The 25249-nt window shown below is 44.5% G+C and overlaps 1 protein-coding gene and 1 long non-coding RNA gene across 2 annotated transcripts; one reads left to right on the forward strand and one right to left on the reverse strand.

Annotated features, from left to right (window-relative positions):
- Positions 1-905: 905 nt before the first annotated feature.
- Positions 906-24397, reverse strand: crp (transcription factor cropped). The gene is made up of 3 exons (XM_001357100.4): positions 23451-24397; positions 15730-16039; positions 906-3619 (listed from the first exon to the last, which is right to left on the reverse strand). The coding sequence occupies exons 1-3, from the start codon at positions 23540-23542 to the stop codon at positions 2147-2149; spliced, it is 1875 nt and encodes a 624-aa protein (XP_001357136.1). The 5' UTR covers positions 23543-24397; the 3' UTR covers positions 906-2146.
- On the forward strand, positions 22739-23038 carry LOC117184242 (uncharacterized). Its single transcript, XR_004469531.1, has 2 exons — positions 22739-22857; positions 22928-23038. It is a non-coding gene; the product is annotated as an uncharacterized lncRNA (long non-coding RNA).
- Positions 24398-25249: the final 852 nt, after the last annotated feature.

Below are 25249 nucleotides of genomic sequence, written 5' to 3' on the forward strand. Positions count from 1 at the left end.
ATAATCGTTTGTATTTTTTTTAGTTTTTTTTTGTAGTTTTCTGTTTTTATAGAGCATGAATGTATGTAGTAATATGTTGTATGTATGATCTGGCTTATATACTCGTATGCTTCAATGTATTTTTCGTTTTCTTGATTTTTGTTTAACGGTAAACGACCTGCATATTGTTTCCTTACGACATCCATCCGTCATATCCTATCCCGAATGCCAGACACCTGTGCGAGCGGTATGACCATGTATACGTATGCGTTGTGTGTGTGTGTGTCTGCCTCTCTGTCCGCAGCTCTCTCTTCGATCATTCTCATACTCTCTCTCCTTGTGAGGGGAAGGGGGGGATGCGCGGGATGCCAGGCCGCCAGCGGAGGCTGGGCGCTATCTCAGACACTTGGTGTCGTAGCTAGCTGGCAGCTACCAGAGGGCGCGCGTGCTCGCAGCCTCGCAGCGGCTTAGCCAAAGAGAGACGACAGCAGCAGGGTGTAGCAGCACACACGCACACACACCCATAGCGACACATCCTTCTCGCACAGCCGTGGGCATTCGCGTATGACGGGCCTAAGAGGGGTTTAAGGGTTCTCGAAAGGGGGTTTTTGGCCCTTTTAACTCTGAACATTGTTGTACTTATGTACTAAAGCATATTAAATATGTATGCAAAGTATTTATTTATTCTTTTATGTATAGGTAGTGTATATATATACTCGTATATATGTATGTTTGTTTCTGTGTATTTTTTGTTTTTGTTTTAGTATTAATTTTATGTAATGTTCCGTTACTTATGTAGGTATGTATTATTTATATATGTTTATGGTATATGTTTATATGTATATAATTTATATTTATATAATGTAAGTTTATATAATAAACGATTTTCACTTTTTTTTTTAGTTTTCTCTTTCGTTTTCTGTTTCTTTTTTTCTTACTTTCGTTATTAAAGGGTTTTTTTTTAATTTTAGGCTTAATCATTCGCTCTAACGATCGCTCTCTCTTTCTAATAAGACTTAAATTTTTTACACAAATATATCAACAAAAACTCAATAAGTTCCATTCAAAAAACATTATGAATCCGTAAATTAGGTAATGTTTAAATTAAGTAATAATACGAAAAAATAATTTAAAGAAAGGTAAAATTAATGCGATGGTTTTTATAGAGTTCAACACTGTTGTTAAGCATGTGTTTTACATACATATATTTATATATATACGGTTATCCTATATACATACACCTTATCGATATATAGTATGCATGTATATTATATACTTTATGTTATTTTTAATGTGGTTTTTTACTTAGTTTTTTTTCCCCATTGGATGATTTTACAATTTTTGCTTTTGTTTTCTCTCTCTCAAAACTTTCTTTATATCCTTTTCTTCGTTCCTCCTCCTTTCTATTTTTGCTATTTATTGTTTCTCCTGTGTTTTTGAGTTTCTCTTTTTTATTAATAAATAATAAAAAAAACATTCAATAATTTGTATGTCTATTTTTGTTGTTGTTTGTTTTGTACTTTTGTTTGTTTCGTTATTCTGTTTTGTTGCTTCTGTTTTTGTTTTGTAAATTAATATTCTTCCTTTCTGTTTTAGCCGTTATCTGCTCCTCGTTCTCTTTCTTCTTTCTTTATCCTTATCTTAAGTTAACAATGGGCTTGTATTCTTCCTAATTTTTACGATTAATTACTGTGGCTTTGTTTTCGCTTTTGTTTTATGGAAAGTTTTGTTTTTTTTTTGTTTGTTTTGAAGAAAAGAATATTTTGAAAATCCAAAAATACAAAAATTGTTTCAGTTGTAGTTTTTTCCGTTTCCAGTTTTTCGTTTTGTTTTATTTACTAATTTTTTACATGTGTTTTCTGCCTGTGGTGGTGCCTCCTCCTCCTCCTCTGTTACGTAGAGGGTCTTTCAGCGGCGTAGCATTTGCATTTCTGTTACCGTTAGCGCCTAGATTACCGTTACTGTTACTGTTACTACCGTTACGTGGAGGAGGCCTACCGACGACTGTTACTGCATGTCTCTGCTTGTTGAAATTAGTTGTTGCTGCTGCTGCTGATGCTGCTGATGCTGCTGTTGCTGTTGTTGTGGAAGCCACCGTTCGAGCGCCTTTAATACTAGCTCGTGCTGGTCCTGATCGGGCGCTGGTCTTGGTCGCGTCATTGGGCAATCAGGATGATGGCAGCTGCTTGGCCACAATCACTCCCGGGCGACACTGCTTCAGGGCCGTGGTGATCGTCAGCTGCTGGGGCGTGCCGCTGCCACTGCTGCCGGTGACAATTGTGGCAGCTCCTTGGTGGCTGAGACCCATCCCCGCACTTCCGCTGCTCTGCACCTTGAAGATGGCGGTGGGTGTCACGCTGCTACCGCTGGTGATCATACCGCCTCCATCCTTGGCCGTCTTGGCCGTAATGATGACCTTGTTGTTGCCCTTGATCTGAAGAAAGGGCCGCAGCTCAGCCAGCGCCGCATGCTGTTTGCCGGTGGTGAGGGCGAGTGGCGCATCCTGGGCCAGCCTGTGATGATGATGCTGCTGATGGTTGACCCCCACAACGCCCGAGTGGTGCGTGCTGGTGGTCACGATCTGGTGGTGATGATGCTGCTGGCTGTACTGCTTGTGCTCCGAGCCGTTGTTGCCGTCGGAGAAGAGATGATCGCCCTCCAGGTGTCGGATGGCCTCCACAATAGTCTCCAGATTCTGGCGGTAGTGCACCGTCGGCACCGGCTGGTCGAGCTTTTCCGTCTTCACCTTGACGATCTTCTCGTGGATGCGCTCCACCTCCACCTTGGGCGTGGCCTTGATGGCCGCCTGTAGGATCGGCTGCAGCATGGCCGCACTGGGCGTACAGCCCTCGGCATAGGCTTTGGCAATGGCATTCACGTTCACCTCGTTCTCGGACTCCGTGGAGCTATTGGACGACAGTATGACCTCCTCGTGCACCTGATCCTCTGTGATGATCTCGGCAGCGGCGTCCGCCTCCAGCTCCTCAATGCTGGAGCACACCACCACCTGCTGTTGTCCTGTCATCTCATCGATCTCCACATACGAGACGGTGCCGCCCAGCTCTTCGAGATCCTCGCTGCGGACAAAGTTGTCCGTATGCTCGATGACCTCACGTGGAATGTAGGTGCCGCCGACGTTTCCTCCGCTGACCGCCGCCACCGCTGTGCCGGGTGGTGCCGTGGCCACGCTGTACAGCTGTCGCTTGATCATCTGCAACTCGTCCTCCAGCAGTCGGCGCAGGCTACGCTCCTTCTCCAGCTGTTTCTTCATATCGAGCAGTTCCTTGGCCGCAATAATGCTGGCGTTGTTCAATTTGGTGGTGACCGCCGCTCCGCCCGCCGACAGCAATGTCATCGGCTCTGGGGACATGGAGCCCAGGCCTTCGTCCGAGCTGTCGCTAATGGCTTGAATGCTGATGACGTTATCCGTGAGCTTGCGCTTCTTGATGGCCACCGCCGTTATGTTGCTGCTGGATTCGTAGTTGCCGCCGCTCGCAGCACTGCCGCCGCTCTCGCCCGAACCGCCGCCTGCCTCATGCTCGCCCACCTGTCGCTTCAGTTCGCTGTTCTGTGTGAGGAGCTGTGTCTTTCCGTTCTCCAGATCGACAATGTATTGGAAGGTCTGTTGTAGGATGGCAGCCTGTAAAGAACACAAGGAGAACATGGTTGAAAGTTGTTCAAAATAGTTTAAGTATTTAATGTTTTTAGTGGAAATTGAAGTCAAACGATTCCGCCAAAGGGTAAGGATTCTATCATAGAACAAAACTCCTAAATCGATCCATCGACCCAGAAAAGATTATGTAAGGATTGTATGAGTGTTAAACAATTGCAATTTTTAATTGAATACACTTTTAGGTTAATGTCATATGGTGCATAATTAGTGATTTTCCAGGTCCTTCAATGCGCTCTCTCTCTTTCGTTCCAGAGACAACGCAAATCATTCACAAGGCGAATACACATGACGCATACGCATACACATACACATACAAATCCCATGGGTAGAGAGCAAGAGACTTGAGTGAATGAAGGGAAGCAGCATAATTGCCGAGGGAGCGGCAGGGGCAGACTTAACTGCAACAACAACTTATGTACATAAAATGCCTTTGCTTTTGCATTTTTCCTTTGCTCTCGGCGTCCGTCTGTTTTTGTTTGTGTATTTTCCTCTGTGTTGCTGCCGTTTTTTGCCTTTCTTTTGTTTCTCTTCTGCTCTGCCTTTTTGGCCCTTTGCTCGTGTGGTAGTGTTTATAGTAAACACTGTAGTAAAGCTTCGTTCTCATGCTTTTGCTCTTCTGCCGATGCTTGGCGGTCGAGCGCCAAAGGTGAAGGAACTTGTGTCCTGTCCTTCAAAATGCGCGCGCTCGCCAGCATGTCCAACACTGGCCGAGTGGCCCGCCTAACTCGCAAATTTTATTGCGTAGGGGGGACGGGCTTGCCGTAGCGGCGCAAGAAAGCTTAGAAAGCTGCCTGCAGTCACTGCCTTTCTCTGCGCGTAGGCGAAATGTTGCAGCTGCCTGTGCTCAAAAAAAAAGTAAATATAAGAGGAATTTCGTAGCCATTTAAAGATAACGCCAGCAATATTACGAATACTAGGGGGCTGCACCAAATGCGTTTTACTGGTTCTATTTGAAGACTTAACATTTTGCAGCATAATTACTCCAACAAAATCTTGAAGGGAAATTCTTTTAGAATACAAATCATTTCTACATAGCATAGTCCTCAATCCTCGACCAAAAGTAAGGGATACGTCTTTTTCTGGGAATATTTTTCTAGTAAAAGCATTCTCTTTCTTACAGTCGGCAAGTCCTACAAGTGCTAACAGTTTACCCAAGTCAAGTTCCTCGAATCTCCTGATGATAAATTCCCAAGATTGCCAGCCACCCCCACACACGAGAATGTGTGCACACCAAAACCATACAGATTCATGTGCATAGTACATACGAGAGTAGTATGAGCCTCATCATGGTTAAGGAATGCGTTGTGCGGCTGGAAATTCTTTTAGCTTTGATTGAAAAACAATAAATCTTATTCCACTTTGGCGTTGTTGCAGTAATAAAACTTGTTTTTCATATGGGGGTACGACGTACGTAGCGTCGCGTCGCACTGCTTGTTGTCGGAGGTCACTACTACAACAACAACAACAAGAACTACACCTCGTAGACGCCGGCATCGCCGCACAGCTGCTGGTACACCATACCCATTCTCTCTTTCTCTCTCCGAAGCTCTTTTGGCGCTTCTCTCGCTCGATGCACACCAGCTGTCGGGGACCCGACCCACACAAAAAGCTGCAGAAAGAGTGAGATAGCAGCAATGTTGTTGTGTACAGTTTTCTCAGGTTTATTATGATATACTCTCCCCGCCCGCTGTCCCTGGCTCTCTTCTTAGTCCTACACTTTTGATAAAATCACAGCCATCTCCCCAAGCATCGCCTCATCTGTCTGGCATCGACGGCATTGCAATGTCGCGCGCATATTTTATTCTTATAGAAAATCAAGAGACAAATGTATAAATAACATAGCACATTTAAGTTTTCTAGCTGCTGTTATACACACACAAAGGTCGTTCATTGACTCCATTTTGCGGTGTCGTTAGAGACTTGCATTGGAATTATTGGAAAGATACTCAGAGCAAAGGCTTGGGTTCAAGGGAGTTTGATAAATGTTTTTAATTAAATTAGCACAACGGGGTAGAAAAAAGGACAATGTAAGAATGTACATTTGTGTACACTGATTTGGTTATTTATTTGATGTGGACATATGTATAAAGAAGTACATGATTTCCCTTGACAATGACAAAGCTTATTTTGAATAAGTATGAGAATCCCTGTACAAAAAAAAATAAACACCAGTTTCTAATCCCATAAAGTGATCCCATATATCCTAGGCACAACCACATTCTACACGAGAAATGCATATTCCTTAAACATTCTCACATAAAAATCATTAATATTAGGGGAAAAAACATCTAACCTTCCTTATTCCGGAAAGTTCAGAACTTAAAATTGTATTTTTAGTTGAACAACAGTTCCCCTTTTATTAGAAAGGTTTTTAATAATTTTTCCCTATGTGATTCGTACTCTACTCTAAAGATTCGCCCATTGCAACCAATCATATGATTGTTTTTTGTCTTTACAAAATTCGAAAAGAAATTTGAATAATTCCCGACTGTTTCTTTCTATTGGATTTGCGTTGAGCACATGTGTTGTATATCATATGCTCTCGATAAGGTCTGAAACTAATTCCAACCCATCATATGGTATTCTTCTCTGTCTATCCATCAATAGCCGGCATTTTAGGCCTTGGCTAATAAGAAAATTCGTTGCCGCAGTCGCTGCTTTTGCTGCTGTCTGACGCAGTTGGAAAATGCCGGCAAATAATACCGGGGAAAAAACGCAAACAAAATCTATAAGCGGCTCCAGCTGTACCACCACTCCACACCACACACACAGAGAAGATTTCGTAGTGGTTTGAGTGCAAGTAAACAAAAGGCAAACCCAAAATCAAAAGCATAAACAAAGAAACGACAAAGGAAAAATAAAAGACGATCAAACGCGCGTTGGTTCCAACAAGAATCCCACCACCATCAGCCATCCACCAGGCGCAGAGGCCGCAACGCGTTCGAGACACAACCAACAAACAGCGTCGTCGTTGGCAGAGAAGCGGCATTCAGCGTTGTCGTTTTTGCGGTGACTGTACCTTTTTTTCCAACACCACCGACACGAACCAGCAACAGTTCCAATACGAACAACTTTTTCAATTCATTCCGTCTGTCTCGCTAGTAAGAACTTAATAATTCTCTCTTACAAATGCGCTCTCTTAAATCTCGCTCTTAGCATGTTTGGCAACATCTTTTTGCAACATTAGCTAGAAAGTAAAATAAGAGACGAAATAAGAGAGCAAATGCTCTCTGTGATTCGATTCGTTCCGTTGCGTTTCAGTCCCATTCCGTTTCGTTTCGTTGCGCTGGCGGGTGAAACGGAAACAGTCGGGCCGCGACGCGAAGCAACGTAGCGAAGAAACATGTGGGACCAACCAAGCAAGCTTTTGTCAGCTTTTAGCACTGCTTGATGTGATGTATCTCTCCCTCTCTCAGGCACGTGTATTACGACGGTCTCTCTCTGAAGCTTTCCAGCCATTTATTCCCATATTCAATTGGAAGTGAGTGTCTGGTGTCGCTCTCGTGCCGCTAGCTCTCTCTCCTTCCCAAAAGAGTGGCAATCTGAAACGCATGTACAGCAGCAGCTGACGAGAAGCGGCTTTTCTGCTTCTATAAATGGCGCGTCGGTCTACAGCGGCGGCCTGTTTCTGCTGCTGCCGCTTTTCCTTCCACCCTTCACACACCACACTACCGTTTTTTCATTTGATTGAATAAAACGAAATGCATAAAAATAGCAATGCTGATGCTGCTGCTGCTGTCGCTGCCGCTGCTGATTCGTCATCAGCTGAGCTGGCAATTGAGAGAGAGAGAGACGCGACGGTCTGTTATGTGCTGGTGTGTGTAGTAGGGAGACAACGACCACCCAACCCAATGGACACAATCACTGCTTGAAAAACGTGTTCACTTGCCCGGCTGAGATTAAAATGGAAGCAAAACCAACGAAAATGCAGCCCCATCCATCCCTTTTCGGGCCTACGTGCGTGCACGCATGCCTACGCGTGACGCTTTCCGCCAAATACACTACAGTTTCAAGGCGCGGGCAAGCGGACTGCCGGAAAATGTAGTAAAAATGAAAAACAACATAAAAACAAAAAATCAATTTATTTTTACAACTTTGTTCTTTTTAGTTTGGGGCAGCCTCGCCGCGCCCCGCCCCACAAGCAAACAAACGGCACTTTATCTATTAAAAGAAAACTGTCGCAGGTAATGAAATTTCCCTTTCCTTTGAGAGAGGCAGAAACAGATCTCATTTGAGGAGGGCGATAAAAGAATGCAATGGGACTTTTTAAAGGGAAGTTCCCTGTTTACCGATTCGCCAAATGTTTATTCTTTCTTTCTGTTGCTGTTGATCTTCCAAGCAAGTGTATGTGTGTGTGTGTGTGTGTGTGCAGAGTAGTTCTTTTTGAAAGAGAAACAAGTCAGCTGACATTAATTTTTGTGCAAATTTTAGCTCCCAGAAACTGATGAAGAAACAAAAGCGCGTGTTGGCTTGGACTGATACTCATTAGCATTTTGTAGCATTTAGCTTTTTGCTAAAATTAGCATCAACGAGCAAACTTAACGGAACCCGAGACGAGTACACAATTTGTTGCAGCAGCAGAAACTATTTTGTTGCCTTTTGGCCATAAATATGGGAAATATGCGCCAACACGAACACACACGTTGCTGTTTTTGCCGCTGTTGTTGTTGTTGTTGCCATTTGCTGTTCCTCCTACGCGAAATGCAAAAAGAAGAGGAAAAACAGCTGCGACTACTATTGCCGGCATTGATGCTTGCTTGCTTGCTTACTCACACGCACACATGTGCAGATGAATTGCGAGCACACCCACACACACACATGGTCATGCCATGCCGCTGTCTTTGGTTCAGTCGCACTCGCTCTTTCTAGCACACAGCTGGTTGGCGGCGCGCCCACTACGCTGGGCGCCAAACATGTGTTTCCCCCCCACACACACACACGCGCGCGAACACGCTCTCGTAGAGGCTCCTCAAGCGAGAGTGTGTGCTGTTAATCTCCCCAGAGAGACGGAGAGACAGAGAGAGGGTAAGAGAGCAAGCGGCAAAACCTGGTGACAACATCGCGCGTATTGTGGTCATTCAGAGGCGTCGGCATTGTCGGCAGCTAATGCACAAATTGATGCTATTTTTATACTGCCACACTAGCACCGCACTCTACACCCCAGACTACCCCTCGACATATGCTTACTGTAAAATATCAAAAGGAAAGGAAAAGAGAGCAGCAGAGAAATGCCGTCATCGAAAGTTTTTCGGGGAGAGGGAAAGCAAAAGATTAGGCGCTAGGGGCGAGGTCTCTTGGGGCAGAGTCATTCCAACATGATGATGGGTTGGGTTGCGTTTTAAAAGTTGGCCCGAAAAAAAGGAACAGCTGTGTTAGATCTATACAAATACCTGACATACACTGACACACAGATACAAGATCTCTTAGCACTCATCAAGATTTTGGCAAATTTTTAGCTAAACTTTCAACGAGCTGATGCTGCTGCTGCTGACTCAAGCAGCAGTCAGAGCGAAAAAAAGTTCACTATAGTATATAGTATTTTAAGTATTATTTGCCTTTAACGCTAACCTAATTAAATTCAAACACGTGCTGTTTGTGAGCTCAGCAATGTACACACATTTATTTATATTTATATATATCTACATATGTACATACAGCTATATACATATGTACATGCATGTGGATATATCCCAGCAGTTGTCTCAAGGCAAACGTCGTAAAAAATGGCAATTAAAGACCGCCAGCGTAGCGCAGCAATTGAAAACCTAACGGCCCAGGGCTGCTGCTCGACAAAATGCTAACGGATTACCAGGGCTGCCTAGTCTGATAGAAAGACCTAAAACTGATCTAATGGAACACACCATTCCCCCGTGTAACCCAATTTCATAACAAAATGCAACTGTCACTTGCACTTTTAGCTTCATTCAAAAACAAAACCCCAAAGAAATCCCCTTTTACGTCAAAGGTCAATAAAACCTTTAACCCAAAGAGTGGCAAGTGGCAATGGGGTCTAGCCACGGCATGCCACGCGGTTGCTGCTGCTGCTGTTGCCGGCGTTCGTTCACGAAGCTCATGGTCAATGAAAGCATTTAATTAACATAAAAAAAAGGTTACACACACACACACACACACACACACAAACAGAAAGAGTGTTCTCCTCCTCTCTTTAACACACGCGAAAATGGTTGAAAGCGATTTGAATTTAAATAGAGGGGGAGGTAGAGCAGCCGCAGCAGCAGCAGCAGAAGCAATGAAAGCACGAAAGAGTGAACAACAACAAAAGCTTGACATTTTTGTGAATGCCGCATGCCGGCAAAATGTTGTCGTTGTCAAATTCCAAAGCAGAAAACAACAACCAACGAAAGAGGCAGAGCGTGGGGCAGCTGACCCTCAAAAGCACACACACACACATACAATAGATTCAACTTTAAAAGCATGTGAGAGAGATCAGCTGATCGTATTTCATGTCATACTTATTTTATATTTCGAGATCAATGTGTGTAAACACAACACAAGACAGCTGTTTTAATTAACTGAAAAAAGCCACGACCAAACCGAACATTGGGGCTGTTATAAATATAAAGTACTCTGTACTACATTTGATTACATTTCTGAACGATATGATGATGATGACGCTTTCTCAGTGTCTCGCTTTGCCACAAGCTTACGACGCAATTGGGAAAGCTGAGCTTTTGCCGGGTCTAACCTTGTTTTTGTTTTGCTTGACCAGCAGCTGACTCCTCTCCCTTCCACCCTTCTCTTTCTCGCACAAGTCCGTTTGTGTAATTGCGCAGCAAAAATGCCGGTTGGCTCGTTGATTATTTTACAATATAGAAATTTATCGAGTTTTACCCCAGCCCAGCCCGTATATCCGTATATCAGCTGTTCGGCTGAATCATTTTCTGTAGAAATCTCAATATTTATGACGCGGCATCTGCTCAGCGCTTGAATTATGGGCAAAAACAATTGACTTGCATATCTTGAACGGATCGAAACGGAACGGAACTACTACTAACCCAACACAACCGTACGCGCGATAGTACGCGTGGAGATAGAGGCCGATGCCGAGGCCGTTTTAGCCGGTCGTGGACGACTTTTTAATGACGTTCAAGATACCCTTCAATTGGGAATTTTATTTTTGAGAGGTGTCTCTGATGCAGAGATGATTGCATCTTCAATTCTTATTCAATGATATTCCGAAATAATTTCTCATCTTTGAAGATCTTTGGAGCTTAGTATTTGCATCGATTGAAGCAGGTTGAAGTTTTAAATTCAGGAAAATCAACTCTCAAATATCAGACATGTATTTTGTTCTTGCATTCTCTTCAGCACTTTTCGCATGTGCCTCTGTGGCTGGCTCTCGGAGCAAGTACTGCCAGGGTATATGCACTTCGTTGCGACTAGAGTGAGCTTTTCACCTCCCCATCATCTTAACCGGCAAAAGGAGAAAAAGATTGCTCGCTGCGATCTTTTCTTGGCTTTGCCATTGATGAAAGAAAAAAAAAACCGTTACAATGCAACAAAGTCATTAAATCCGGCGAGACGGCATTCCATGTAATCAACAACAGCAACAACAACAACAAAAACAACAACAAACCGTACGCTAAAGCTCTCGAAAGTCTGCAATTGACAAAGTGACGGCAGCGACGACGATGTTGCATCGCGTCGCGTCGTTTCGCCTCGAGACGATCTTCAGAGTCAGACAGACAGACAGACAGACGGGGGAGAAGTGCAGCCAACGGCCGACCGACATTTTTGCAAGCTCTCTTGCACGCTCATACACACACACACACACGCCACCCTGTATCTGTCTCGCTCTGTCTGCCCGGCAAATAACTGATCCAATGCACTTATGCTTTGGCTAGGCCATTGCCTTGTCTCTGTTGGCGTCAGTCGCGTCTGGCGGGCTGCCTGCTCTCTCAGCTTTCTCTTTGCTTTGTGCATTCTTCTTTGGCTTCTCGCTGTGTTTGTTGCAGCCCTGGTATCTTTGCAGCACTAATTCCAGTGCCTTTTATGGCTATTTACAACACTGTAAGACACTGCGCAACATTGAAAGATCAACTTTATTTCGATTGAAATACATCAATTATACACCTAATGGTAATTTATAATTAATACCCAAATTATTTATACTTCTTGGTTGGACTCCGTCACTCCACCAAATTATGTTTCAATGAAGCGTACATTGTGTCCTTACTTAATTAAAAAGAACAATTAGTTTCTGCTCTCCGAAATAAAACCAAATTCACTCCCATTTTGTGCCTGAGGATATCGATATAATTGGGCGCGTCTACTGAAGCATACAAATAATTTTGTATTACAAACAGCAGATGCAAATGCAGTCTCCGGCTCCCTGCATTAATTGGATTTCGAGGCTAGGCTGCTGCTCCTACGCCCCGCACTAGCGCCAGCCACATGCAGTCGTAGTAGAGCAAACATTTTTACTACGAAATGGTATTGCCAGTACGGGCTGGCTTCACACAATGCGCCATATACTACTTACCGAGCACCGAGTTGTACATAGGGGTTATATAATAATCAGGTCGTACCTATGTTATGTACTACAGTACCTGTTATGTATTATTCGGTACTCACAAAACTGGGTGTTGGCGGCATGGCCCAGAAGCGACAGTGGCAGTGGCAGCGGCAGCATCAGCCTCAGCCTCAGCATCTCTTCAACAGCTCGGACAGAACAGAGGCCACTTCCTGCCACTGCAATCCCGCTGCGTTCCGTTCCGGCCAAAAGGTTGCACGACGATGCCAATGGCCTAGTGCACTCTGCCACCCTCCTCTCCTCTTGCTTTCCCTTCCATCAGCCCCTGCCTGCCACGCCCCTGCCGTCATCAGCAGCGCCGCGTAATCGAGTCAAAGAGCCGGAGTCAAGAAAAAAATCATTTCGCCGGGCCAACACGCCAAGTGCGCAGCTGCAAAGCTGAACGCCCAATATTCTGATGGTGGGTGGTGGTGTTGGTGGGATTTTTCACTCGCCAGTCACTTCACTTCCAGTCTTTGGTCGTCCAAACAGCTGCCTACCAGGCGCCAGACAGACGCCACAAAAGCTGGGCCAGAACCAGAACGAAATGGCAATGAAACATGGGATACAGGACCCACACTCACACGCACACACACACACACACAGCTCGAACCAACCCACCAACACCCTGGCACACAGCTGTGCCAGTGGTGTGGGTTCGTTCCCATCTGGAGTTTCGGCTCTGTGCGCCAACATTTCTATATTCCATTTCCATTACACGTTTGGCGCCCATTGTCCTATCTTTACTTTTTGGGGGTAGCTTTTGGCGCGCGTTTCGCCACTGGAAGGACTGTGTGAGGCCCAATCGATATATTCCAGTTTTGCGGCACACTACCTCTCCCTCTGTCTTTTGCTCTCCCGCTCACTGTCTCGCTGTCTGTGTCTTCTCTGAGTGCGATACACCCGCTCTCTACCCACTTTAATGTAGGTTAGTTTCAGCTGCGGCGCGCCTAAAATCTCCAATGGACGCAGCAGCAGCAGCAACAGCCACAGCAGAAGCAAAAACAACAAATGGGGGCACAACTGTACGCAATTGGATATTTGCACTCTTTAGCGCCACCTAGCGTGCAAGTTCAATGACCTCCACCGGTCCGGACAGCAATCACTGACTAGTGCACCCACCCTCCCACCCACTGCACAACCGCAGCAGCAGAAGCAGCAGCAGCAGCAGCCGTGCCCAGGGCTTGGGCTTGGGCTTGGGCAGTATCTGTGGCTGGGCTGGGGCGGGGCTGTGTGTATAACAGTTATGTACAGTACGTACCGTACCCAACACCCCACCAAATATGCACCGGACTGGACTATGTGTGCCGTGCCGTGCCATGCCGTTCCGTTCGTTCGTTGTATGCGTAGAACTGTGAATGGCATGGCCGGATCGGGGCCGGGCCTCGTTTACTTTTTTTCTGTCAGCACTGCAGTTTTTTATTTTTGCTCCTCTTTCTTTATTTTTCGCACTTTTCTGCAGTTTTTCCATGGGTTTGTGTGTCTGATTTCATTCGGTTTTTGTTTCTGTTTCTAGAGGCCTACCTACTACACCCCCCTTGCTCCCTCGCTTGCTCTATGTACACCCAACATACATATGTATAAGTATACATAGAGGTTATATAGCGGGCGTAAACTTGGTCAAGCTGTCGTCCCAGGTTCCGTTTCGCTCTCTCTCGCTCTCTCTCTCCCTCTCTGTCTTACTATCGTTCTAGCTCATTCACATATTTACTACAATGTTTACTATGTGTGACAGGCAAAAGTGCATAGAAGAAAAATCCATAAACTACTTGCACTAGACAGCCCCTCTCCTCTCTGCTGGTAGTCGTCGTCGTACCTTTCATCAGGGCTGAGCTTACTCCTCGGCCCTCTCTTTCGCTCTCTGTCATGCACATTATGTCATTCATCAGTCGCGCTGCCTGCCTTTCGTCACTCTTGATGTTTGTGCTTTACCCTTTTCTTCCTGTTTCGTAGTATTTTTAATATTTACGCGTTTTTCCTCCCGTTTTCTCTCTGTGGCTTGGGTTGCCTTGACTCTGGCTTTGGCTCTTTCCTGTTGTTTATGCTGCGACTTATAAGCAGTGTTTTCTTTTCGCTTTATTTTCTGATTTATGGGAAAATGCAGTTTGGGTTGACATTTTTCAATTTGCAATAAATAAGCTGAGCTTCAAAAGCTTAGAGGAGGAGTCACGTTCCGTTCGCAGTGCACCAAAGGATGACTGTTGTTCAAGTGATAGGAAGCTGCATGCTTTTCCAACACTACTGGTCTTCGATCACACGAGCTCTTTTCGTACTTCCCATCACTATTCCTTCCAATTTACGTTTCCAGTCCTATCCCTCCCTTTGCACAAAAAGCAGACTCATAAATAACGACAACAAAAGAGACAGAAATGAGTCTCGGTTCTTTCTTTAATATAACATTTGGTTGATTTAGTGCCGTCTGCTCGAAAAAACTCAAGGTGAGAGTTGGCGTTTTTGTACATACATATATTTGTACAGTGAAATGCGTATTGTGGAGCAAAGTTGCCCTTTGATATTTGAAAAACTGAAAAGATTGGTGTTCCAGCCAAGAAAGTTTTCACTCGATGTATCGATGTACATACAATGTTAGGTCTTTCGTAGTTCCTTCGCTTTCAAAGAGTTCTACGAGAAATAATTGTCTGTAGGGTGAGTATCAAGTGCGTGTCCTTCTCTGTGCAAATGCTCCTCCACTTCTGCACAAGCCAATCCGTTTAAGCTTGAGTGGTAATACACTGACAACCCATCATCAACCTTTCGACAAGGCCGTCTCACCGGCCAGCCAAAAGCCCTTCAGCTTCAGCGTCTTCTCAACATGCGCGTCACAACAAATCGATGCGTGTATGCAAAAAAAGCAGGAAAAAAAAAGAAAAGAAAACCACATAAAAAGAAAAAAGCGAAACGCCTCCAACCAACAATTGAGAGGCGCCACGCGGCTACATTGCGTTGCGTTGCGTTGCCCTGACGATTAAATGTCGAAAAGGGACCTTCAAAGCTCTTCCTCTCTGAAAACAAAATAAAAACGTGAAGCTTTTTGTAAAGCAGTTCGTTTGTGCGCTTGTGTGTGTGGACACAGGAGTCGCCGGCAATTTGTCAACATGTGTTCGGGGTAAGGCCTGTAATTGCGGCTCAGGCCCAGGGTTCAGGTTAAATGTAATTGGAGTTGCGTGTGCAGAGACAGACAGACAGAAGAACAAGAGGGATTTGACCATAAATGGTGTTGAGAGATGTGCAAGAGAAACATTCTACACTGAGCGAAAGCGTACATATCTCAGAAGGGGCGAATGAGAGGATACATTTCGTGTGGAAAGCGTTGGAAAATTCAAGGAAGAAAACCCATATCAGCGAAACTTAGATCGAACATCAATTTGCCAAGAAATGCCCACCAAGTGTACTTTGTTTGGTTTAAATTTCCCTGTGCATCTCAAGTCGATCATCAAGGTGACGCCTCACGTGCCAACCAGCTTACGTGTTTTTTATTTTTTCTTTCAGTGTAGGCAATCGGACCCCAGACCTCGCAGTAGAAATGGATAATTTGAGAACTTACCTTGCTCAACTTTTCGCCCTCGTGGCGGGGCAGCAGGGAGCGCAGACTCTGGAAGCCAGCATTGATGCTCTGCATGCGTCGCCTCTCATTGCTGTTGGCTATCTCCCGCCGAATCCTCTTCTCGCTGTCCGCCACGGGCTTCCCATCGCCGTCACTGAGGGCCCCACCACCAGAGCCGCCTCCTCCCCCCTTGGATGTGTTTGTGCCGCTCATATTCGATTGGCGTCGCTGCGAGCCTATAGTCTGATGTTCCGTCTCTGAGGTGTAAATATGATAGGTGTTCTCTCCGCCCGAATCTTCTAATTGTAATCTGAAAAGAAATGGAAATGAAGAAAGTATAAGTATAAAAGGGTCATTGGTTGCAAATAATACTGCATATTTCTAAAATTTTTCAATGTAAAAAGCCTTTATAGATTGAAGAAGAAGCTCTCTCTCCATCAAGAGGAGGAACATACTCACGGAGCTGTATATTATGGGTACCTGTAGCGGTACTTCAAAAGTTTAAGGAACTATTTTGAGTTGAAAGATCTTTGAAAGATGACCATCTAAGGTAGGGTGTTGCTGATTATTCTCCTTTCTTGGATAGTTCCCACATCTAAGCGACCATTTGCTACTACTACTCGTATTGTACATATTTATGACTCAGCTTGGCTTATCGCCGCCCAAACATAAAACCAATTAACTTTTACAATTTATACACTGCCAACACTTACACAGACAACACACACACACGCACGCACACACAAAGGCGCTGAAAAATTCATTCATTCATAAATTTACAATTCCATTCAATTCAATTTTAGTTGAACCCGCCGCCGCAGCACAACAGCGCCAATACAATACACTTACATACACACACCAAAGCGAGTACAAGCATTTGTGTGCACACACCTACACCCAGAGAGTTGTCGCAGTCACGACTGGCGCTGGCAGCAGAGCAGAGAAGAGAAGAGCAGAGCAGAGCAGGGCAGCATCATGGGCGCACAACAAAACAGAACACGCGGTGTGTTTAAATAGGCACTACTCGTCGATACCTGGTACTACCCTGAACTTCTGTATTATAAAGACATAAATATTTTTGCAAAAATCAGCCAACTAAAATTATAATAATTTACAGACATTGGATATATAATTGCATTACTTTTAGTGCATACGTAAATATAATTCCAGAAGTCTCTCTGTAAATGGCATGGGATGGTTTTCTCCATAAATCTCAGTAACAAAACCCCAGGAAGTGCCAATAATCAATTCAAATCAGCATACTCGCCCAGTGAAGGGTATCATCAATAACTGCACTATCCAACAGAGCAGCAGAGGCAGCAGCAGCAACATGTAAAAGAGCGCACAAAAGCAAAGCCCCAAAGAGTGGGAGAGAGCGTGAGCGAGAGCCCACAGCACAGCTGTCAATATGGTATTCCTTTGTTATTGTTGCCATCACTGTCATGATTTTCTGTGTGGATTTTCTGTTGTTGTTGCTGTTGTAGCGGACTCTCGTCTTTGACACGGCTTTAGATTTAGTTTCGGGCTGTGCGTTGTGCAAGGTATTTCAATAAGAAGGCAAAGGAGAAACCTAGTTGAAGTGTGGATTGAGTGCCCGGACAGATGCCGCCCACACCTTCTATTCAATATACCTTGGTCTTGTCTTGTCCTGGGTCTATGCTGCAGCATAGCATCGTCTTTTGGTCTCAAGAATTCCAAACCGGTTTACCCGGTAACAGAGGGAGAGAGAGAGAGACAAAAGCAGAAACACGTTTGCTTTTCCACAGTTGCCCCGCTGGCTGGCTAATGAAAACAATTTTCACAATGGTATGCTATGCTCTACCTTCATGCATGTCTGACAGAGTGAGGCAAAGAGCGGCAGGCAGCGCCAGAACGAGACGGACGCTATGTCTGCGTAAAAGTTGCAACACTGCATTCCTCCAGCCAAGAAGAAGAAGAAGAACATTTCCAAAGACGACGACGCTGCTAGAAAATATTAGAGTCGGCATCCGTCGGGGGGTTGCATGGTTTATTTTTAGCCACATAATCCAAAGGTCGTTCTCCGGCTGCAGCAGCAGAAGCAGCAGCAGCAGCATTTTTGCGGCAGTCGAAGAACGAGATGCCGATAGAAGATGCTGCTGCTGCTTCTGAAGTTGGTCAACAGCAGGCGGATGTTGTGGCACAGGAATGTGGCTCGGTTCTGCTGCAGCGCCTGCTTCTGGCTCTTTGGCGTTGGCATTTTCCATTTTCCCCCATTTGTTTCGATGCTTTTTGCACAATAAAAGCCAAACAAGGATAGGAGACCCAAAAAGTTGAATGAAACTACTCTCGGAATGCACTGACATGCTGCATCTGCTCTCTTGTGGTGCGGTGCGGTGCGGTGCCGTGCGGTGCGGTGCCTTTGCTTTGTGTGTGCCCCGTTTTGGTTGCTCCAAAAATGCACCTGTGTGTGGGTCGTACTTTATGATGGGCAATTATTTCAGGTATGCAGAGCAGAGCAGAGCAGTGCGCACAAACTTGTTCCATAATCTAATAAGCCTGCTGCACTTTTCCCGGAAGTACTCCGCAGATTCTGGAAATTCCTTTCGATTCCCTTTTGCCAGGGAAGATATTAATTGGATTATTAAGTTTCTTTTTTTAATGCCACTTTATTCCGGAAGATAGAAAATCCATTCTCCAGCATAATCTGGAAATTTCATCCACATGCCAGAATATTTGATGTTAAAAATTATCTATTTGGGGATTTGTGATTTGTGATTTTTTCAAAGTCAATTAAATAATATCATTTTTTCCGGATGTCTTGCAACATATGCATGTGCTTCCGCCAAGAGTCAAAGGAGAAAACTCTATTGCAATTTTGGAGAACACAGATTCCCCAATTACATACAAAAATATGTTTCCCCACAGGCAAATTATTCTAGCTTCTTCCGGAAGTCTTTCTTTCCATCGCTATATTCTAGAAGTTCCCTCCCCACTTGGGACTCACAATTTGTTCTTCTTAGAGAGGTGGGGGGGTGGAGCAACAACAGCTGTTCAAAATAAAGTTTAATTATAGCACGCAGCCAGTGCTGCTTAAATAGACGCGCGCGCCAGCTGCAGGGCCTGTGGGACCCCACAGAAAAAAAAAATCAAATAAAAAACAAATATGTGGAGGGAGAGGCAGAGAGATTTGCATTTCACATTCACATTCTTAATTGCAATTAAGATGCAGTACGCATTTTTTGCATTTCACCAAAGCAAGAAGAGCAGACGAAGGTTAGTCGAAGCCTTTGATACCCTGCAGGAGGTATCAATCAAATGGAGGAGCTCATGAAACTGGCTCGTAGAAGCTTAATTCCCAGCTTTGACAACATCTTGAGCATAATCATCATACCCTGCCGAAAGGGTATAACGAAAACAGTGGAACATATGACATACGACAGCTGGTTGTTGGTGCGGGCTGCTTCAGGCTTCTGCTGCACCGTGCTGCGCGCTGCGCGCTGCCAGAGTTCAATGTAGTTCATTGGCCACTTTTCGCCAACACACACATACAAGTGCACACAAACACACACAAACGATAAACAGAGACAGAGACAGAGACAGCGAGAGCGAGACAGAGAAAGAGAGAGACAAAGCCGAAGTCACGAGTACCATCGAGAGCTGGCGACGCCGCTGCCTCTGCTTCTGCTGTTGCACCTAACGCCCCACGCCCCACTCCCCCACCCGGACCACACCGCACCGTACGCTTCCCCATCTGGGGCTGCTGTTGCACTTTGCACATAAATTGTACATACGTTTATTGGGTCACTGCTTACGTCATCATTTCACTGGAATTCGTCGTACTGCCGCTGCTCCCGCTGTTCCTGTAGCAGGTGAAAACGGGGGCATGTATCAGGCTAAAAACGGGGGCTTGGAGCGTGGGTGAAAAGGGGCAAGAGGGGTAAGTTAGGGAGGCCGGCATTTTCAATTCATAAAGATAAACATGAAAATTATACAACACACGAAAGGTAAACAATGGTAGAAACAACACAGACGACAGCAGCCAGCGCCCTAGCCTCCTCCCATTTTCCCCTTAAATTCGTCCTTATCAGCCTTGCCACACTCACTTTTTGCTTGGTCATATTATAGATGGGGATGGGATGCTGCTTAAACAAACAAAAACGTTGAGAGCAAGAGCGTTACAAGGGGCAAGGGGCAAGCGGCAGGAAGTAGACGCCAGTAACAGGATTGGGGACAACCTTGAGAAAGGACTCTGACATAAATGAAAATCACGTAAGCGGAGAAAGCGCAACACCGCAGACTATGCTAGAAAGAACTCCCACATCGCTAAAGGACTACATTTAAGAAAGACAAATGTACCTTTAATTCTGACTAAGGGACATGTACAACAACTAAAATCAATGGAATCGAATAACATTTCTTAGCAAATACAATTTCAGTTGAAATAACTTTAAAGCCCAAGCAACCTGTAGATCCTCTGGAAGATGTACTGTGTTAGTCCCAGCCCAGTCACGTAAATGCATAAAAGGGAAATTCGCTTCGAGCCTGATAGAAATTTCAAGCGGTAGGAAATCTTTGTTTCGTGCAAAAAACGTATTGGAATTCCCTCCGTAGGTCGAGCCGGTGACAGCGACGCTGGCTGCGCGACTGCATCGGCTGCAGCGGCTGAGGGCGAAATGAAATGCAACGCAATAAACGCTTTCCACTTGCGTAATTTGTGCAACAAAGTAAAGGCGCCATAAACTAATGAAATATTTTAAAATCGACCAGACCAGATCCTCTCTCTATCTATTCCCCGCGCTCTCTGTCTCTCTCTCAACTGCTCTTTATCTCCACCATTTGGCGCCACACTAGCCATAAAAATATAGTAGAAGCAGAGACACAGATACAGATAGATTACATAAGGCCAGGTCTGAATGAGGTAATACTACAATGGGGGTGGAGGTCGTGGGAGGAGAGGAATGCATCGTCCTCTCAGGTTACACAGGGTAGTGGCTAAAAGGGCGGGCGACGGGGCACTATGCGTGTGGCACAGAAAGTGCATAAATCATAACTGGTGCAAACAAATTTGCCATAATCTGCAATTTCACGATAAGGGGGGAGGGGAGTGGCGAAGGCGGGAGAGAGACAGAGAGGGGTGCCAGGTGTAGTAGTAGTTTGCCGCCTTCGTATCCCTACCCCTCCTGGCATGGCACGAAAAACCGATGTATACAAAAATCATGTGTTTTTCATAAACAACACGAAGCCGCCTCTCTCTGCTTTGCTCTCACACCCTCACACACATATTACTCCCCCACTAGCGAGCGCTCTCTCTTTCTTTGTCTACTTTTGCAGGTTGCCAATAAATGCCTCTTGAAAAAAAATAACACATGAAATAGCCGAAGCTTTTGATACCCTTTCAGCTATGGTATGGGATCTCAACGGCATATACAGTCAACGAATGCCGTATGACGTATGCTCTCTCCGTTGCAAACATCTCACGTATCTTATAATACCCTCTTGCAAAAGGTATAAAAAACAGACGAAACGTTTTGGCATATGAAATGTGGAAGCAACACATCGGGGTACAGGGAGAGCCATCGCCCAAAAATTTTGCGCAGCAGATTTGTATCTATGTTTGTATGGGTCTGTCTGTGTGTGCGAGTGTTTGCTTGCTCGTTTCGTTTTCTTTCATTTTAGTCGCTCTCACTTGCACGCTGTCTGACTGCACCGATAGCAGCTTTTGTGTATACTTTTTTCAATGAAACGTGTGTAGTAGTAGAAAAAAGCATTCGCCGTGTGGCGGCATCTGTACTTTTGCGAATCTGTCTCTGGCTCGCTCTCACCCACACCAGCAAAGGCGCAACAAGCTTTTGAGTGCAATTCAAACACACCACAGTCAATCGTGCCCTCCTGCTCTGACAGCCAGCACACTCAACTCTTGCTCACACACACACACAGACACACAGACACAGAGCGAGCGAGAGAAACTCTCATGGCGGGGCTTATGTACTTTTCGCAAACTGGGGAGCGGCTCTTATAAAACTGCAAGCTGACCCGAGGAGAATCGAGTTGTGGATTCTAAAAACGCGCTGAGAAACTTCTCAGAGTGGCAGGCAGCTCTCTGGCGTGCTTTCCAGTGAGAGAGAGCGACAAAGAGTAGAGTCGAGAGTAGAGTGTGTGGGGTAAAAGCGGAAATGACGCCACATGGTGAGGCAGGCGGCATAATATTTGCAAATGTGCAACGTGTGGAGACTTTTAGCCGAGGCACGCCGTAAAGCAGCTGCTGTTAAAACGAAGTTCCCTCCCATACACTGGTGGCCAAAATATTATAGAAACTTGTGTATTTTCATATTTTAAAAGCCGCTAAAAGCTGGTCAGCTGTTAGTGATTTTTATAATTGGAGGAAAAAACCAAAACATGCGAATATTTATTGATAAGTATTTCCAAAGAAAGCCTTGAAACCCCAGCTGTGAGAGATTACGGGGTGACGCGACTGTGCTGGGTGTTGGTTTCTTCATACTCTCTCCCTCGTTGCTCAGAACATATGTCAGATAAGCGGAGCGGCGTGACGTGACGTGTGAGTGCCATATGATTCTGATAAGCCGGCACAACTTTCGCTACGAAAAACTGCAAACTCGATCAAAGAAATAAGAGACAACAAATAAGAAAGAAGATACGATCAACAAATACATATAGGCAGAGGGTGAGAGAGCAATAAAAAAGAAAAAGGAAATTAAACTGTACATTTTTCTGGGCTGGTGCTACTCTCTTCTTTCTTTTTAGCGCACTTTTCCTCTTCTTTCCCTACAGCGCATTTTTCACTCGCACTCTCAGCCACAAGGTGGTCGTGTCGTTGTCGGCCACTGTTGCGCTTGTGTGGGTGTGTGTGAGAGGGAGAATGAAAACGACGCCGCTCAGGTAGAAACATCGTGTGAATAGTGCAAAACCATATGATGATACATGCATACCGGTACAGCTGATTTCGATTCGACTAGCATCAGAAAAAAGTTGATTAGGTAGGCAAACCAGTGATAAGCAGAGCGAGTGGGACAGCTGATTCTTTCGAACATGTGAGCGCAAAGAAGAAACTCAGAAGAGGGGAGAGAACTGCACGATCGGCTGGCTATCTAGCAGCTGTAAACGCTTTGAGGCAGAGGTTTAAGAGCGATTTCAGGCTAAAAATATACTGTAGGTGTATTTCAATACTCAATTAACTAAATATTCATTCGCTTATGAGCTCAAATCCTAATGGTTTTAGATTTTCCTGCTGACACAATATATTTGCCTGCAGTGTAGCGCCGCTGAATAAATTGACAAAAACAGCCGTTTTTACAATATGGACGACAACGAGGCGAGGCAAAAAACAAGAGCGTACAAACAGCCAGAAAGAGCGGAACAAGAGGAAAAGGAGAATGATGAAAAAAAAGTAGCGTCACATTTATTCCAGCAACAAGAAACAGCATGGAAGTGGAATGGTGTGGAAATGGGAACGGAATTCGACTGCTGCTTCTGCTGCATTGGTAGTGGTGGTGGTTGTGTTTTTGTGCCGTATTTGTTTTGTCGGCAAAACAGGCGGCAAAAGGTTCTACGCTCTCTCTCTCTCTGCCTTCGCTCTCACTCTCTCAGAAAAGAAGGCGAGAGAAAGAGACCGCGCGCTTATAGTAAAAATAATCAATAATTTGCGTGATAAAAAAATGCAACCAAAGCTCTGGGTCTCTTGTTACTTCTATTTCTATAAGCAAAAACATAAACATAATACGATTTTGGAGAATGGAACTTACTGTAATTCCTCATCCAATTCCTCTGCGCTGTTGTATTCGGCGTTTTCTAGTATGACTTCCTCCGTTTTGATGGCGACCGGTACTCCAGACATGTTTGATCGTGTATTGGCTTATTGTGGGCGACGCAAATCGCACAGTAATCGTCGTTCTCGTTTTCCTCCCAATAATTCTCTTAGCCACTGGTGAAGCACGTGTTTCTATTGTTGCTATTTTGTTGCATTTACTTTGTTTCAGCTCTACTCTTCCTGCTACTCTCTTTTCCTTATTTGTTGCTGTTTCACTCTTTATGCCACAATTTGTTGCTGTACTGTTTGCACTCTTATCGCTTCTACTCTTTCCACTCTACACACAACACACACACACGTACCGCTATCGATCGTTGTGTCAGCTGGTCTTTGGATGCCTTCAGCTGCTTTTTTCGTATTTAGCGGCAAACTGTTTGGCCTCTCATACACACAAACACGGACATACACTCTCTCAACAAAACTCTTAACACACGAAAGCGCCGAAATAGATTTTATCGGGTTCGCTACCGATCCTGGGCGGTTTAAAGTGAGATGTTTTCTTTTTTTTCTTAATTTCTGGTGTAATTCGCAGCTGTTTTTTATTTTGCTACAGCAGTTTGGTCTTCACTAATACACACGCGCGCGCACTATACTAGTAACAATGGTTGAACTGTACGTTAAGCGCCAAAGTACTGTTGTTTTGCTCCCAACGGTCAAAAGCAAGGGATGTTGCACAAATATATTATTGTATATCGTATTCTTTCAACCGAATTTTCTGTATTCGGCTAAAATTTCGACACTTTATTCCCGCTGTTTCCCTGTTTGCGGCAATTATGTGTTCACGAGTTTCATATAAATTCCCCACCACTTTGCGCGCGCATCACCCGTCCGACGTGTTGAAAAATTTTTTTGTTTTGAACGTGTCTCGACCAGTGTGACCGCGAACCCATTGCTAAAATATACCGTCTGGCACTCAGAAATATACCGTCTCACTTTCAAAATATACCGTAAATATACTGACGACTTAACATATTATTATTAGCCATCACACATATTCCTCGTTTTGATATTCCGTTAAATATCACTAGCTAGATAGAACCCTCATCCCTGCCCACACAATTTTAACCGATTAATGAATTAATTTTCTACTTGACTGGCTTGTTTTAAATACGGCGATTTCTTTTTTTGCCCCTCAACAATATAGCGTCTAGTTATGATGAAAAAGAAACTTAGCCCACTTAACCCCCCCCTCTATATAAACAGTTGAACGACTTGAGGTAAGTGGTGGCCCAATTGGTGGCCCTAATTGTACCTAATTGTGGCCCTAATTGTACATTTTCCTTTTACACCCATGCCAGTCTTCCTCTGAACTTAAAAAAACCACGATATCTTTCACCTGAGCTGCACTAAAATAACTCAATTTTCATTATTTTCGGTGGAATATTAAAATACCCCCTTGGCTTACAATGGGTTAATCGCTCTCCATCGAGGATTGGAAACCATATTACTCGATTTTTATATTTCGTGCAATATTATTAGCTAAATGGAATATTTTGCCATGCCCACATAATTTTATCCAATTAATGAACCTATTTTCTACTTGACTGGCTCATTTTGAATACTAGCTGTTATTGAATTTTGTCATAAAAAAGGTTGGAGCGAAATAGGTCAAACAATTAACACGTAAGAGAGTAATCATTTCTATTGTTCAATTTTGATATCCTGTTGAATAATTTCCATTGATTAATACATTTTTTACAAGATTGGCTGGCTTAAAGTCCCACCTTTTATTAT

The sequence above is a fragment of the Drosophila pseudoobscura genome, chromosome 4, assembly GCF_009870125.1.
Source record: "Drosophila pseudoobscura strain MV-25-SWS-2005 chromosome 4, UCI_Dpse_MV25, whole genome shotgun sequence".
NCBI lineage: Eukaryota > Metazoa > Arthropoda > Insecta > Diptera > Drosophilidae > Drosophila > Drosophila pseudoobscura.

Coding starts and splice junctions, on each gene's coding strand:
- crp (XM_001357100.4), bottom strand. CDS start 23,542: ATGTCTGGAGTACCGGTCGCCATCAAAACGGAGGAAGTCATACTAGAA. Junction 16,040..23,450: donor GAATTGGATGAGGAATTACA/GTAAGTTCCATT, acceptor ATTTCTTTTCAG/ATTACAATTAGAAGATTCGG. Junction 3,620..15,729: donor AGGGCGAAAAGTTGAGCAAG/GTAAGTTCTCAA, acceptor TGTTCTTTACAG/GCTGCCATCCTACAACAGAC.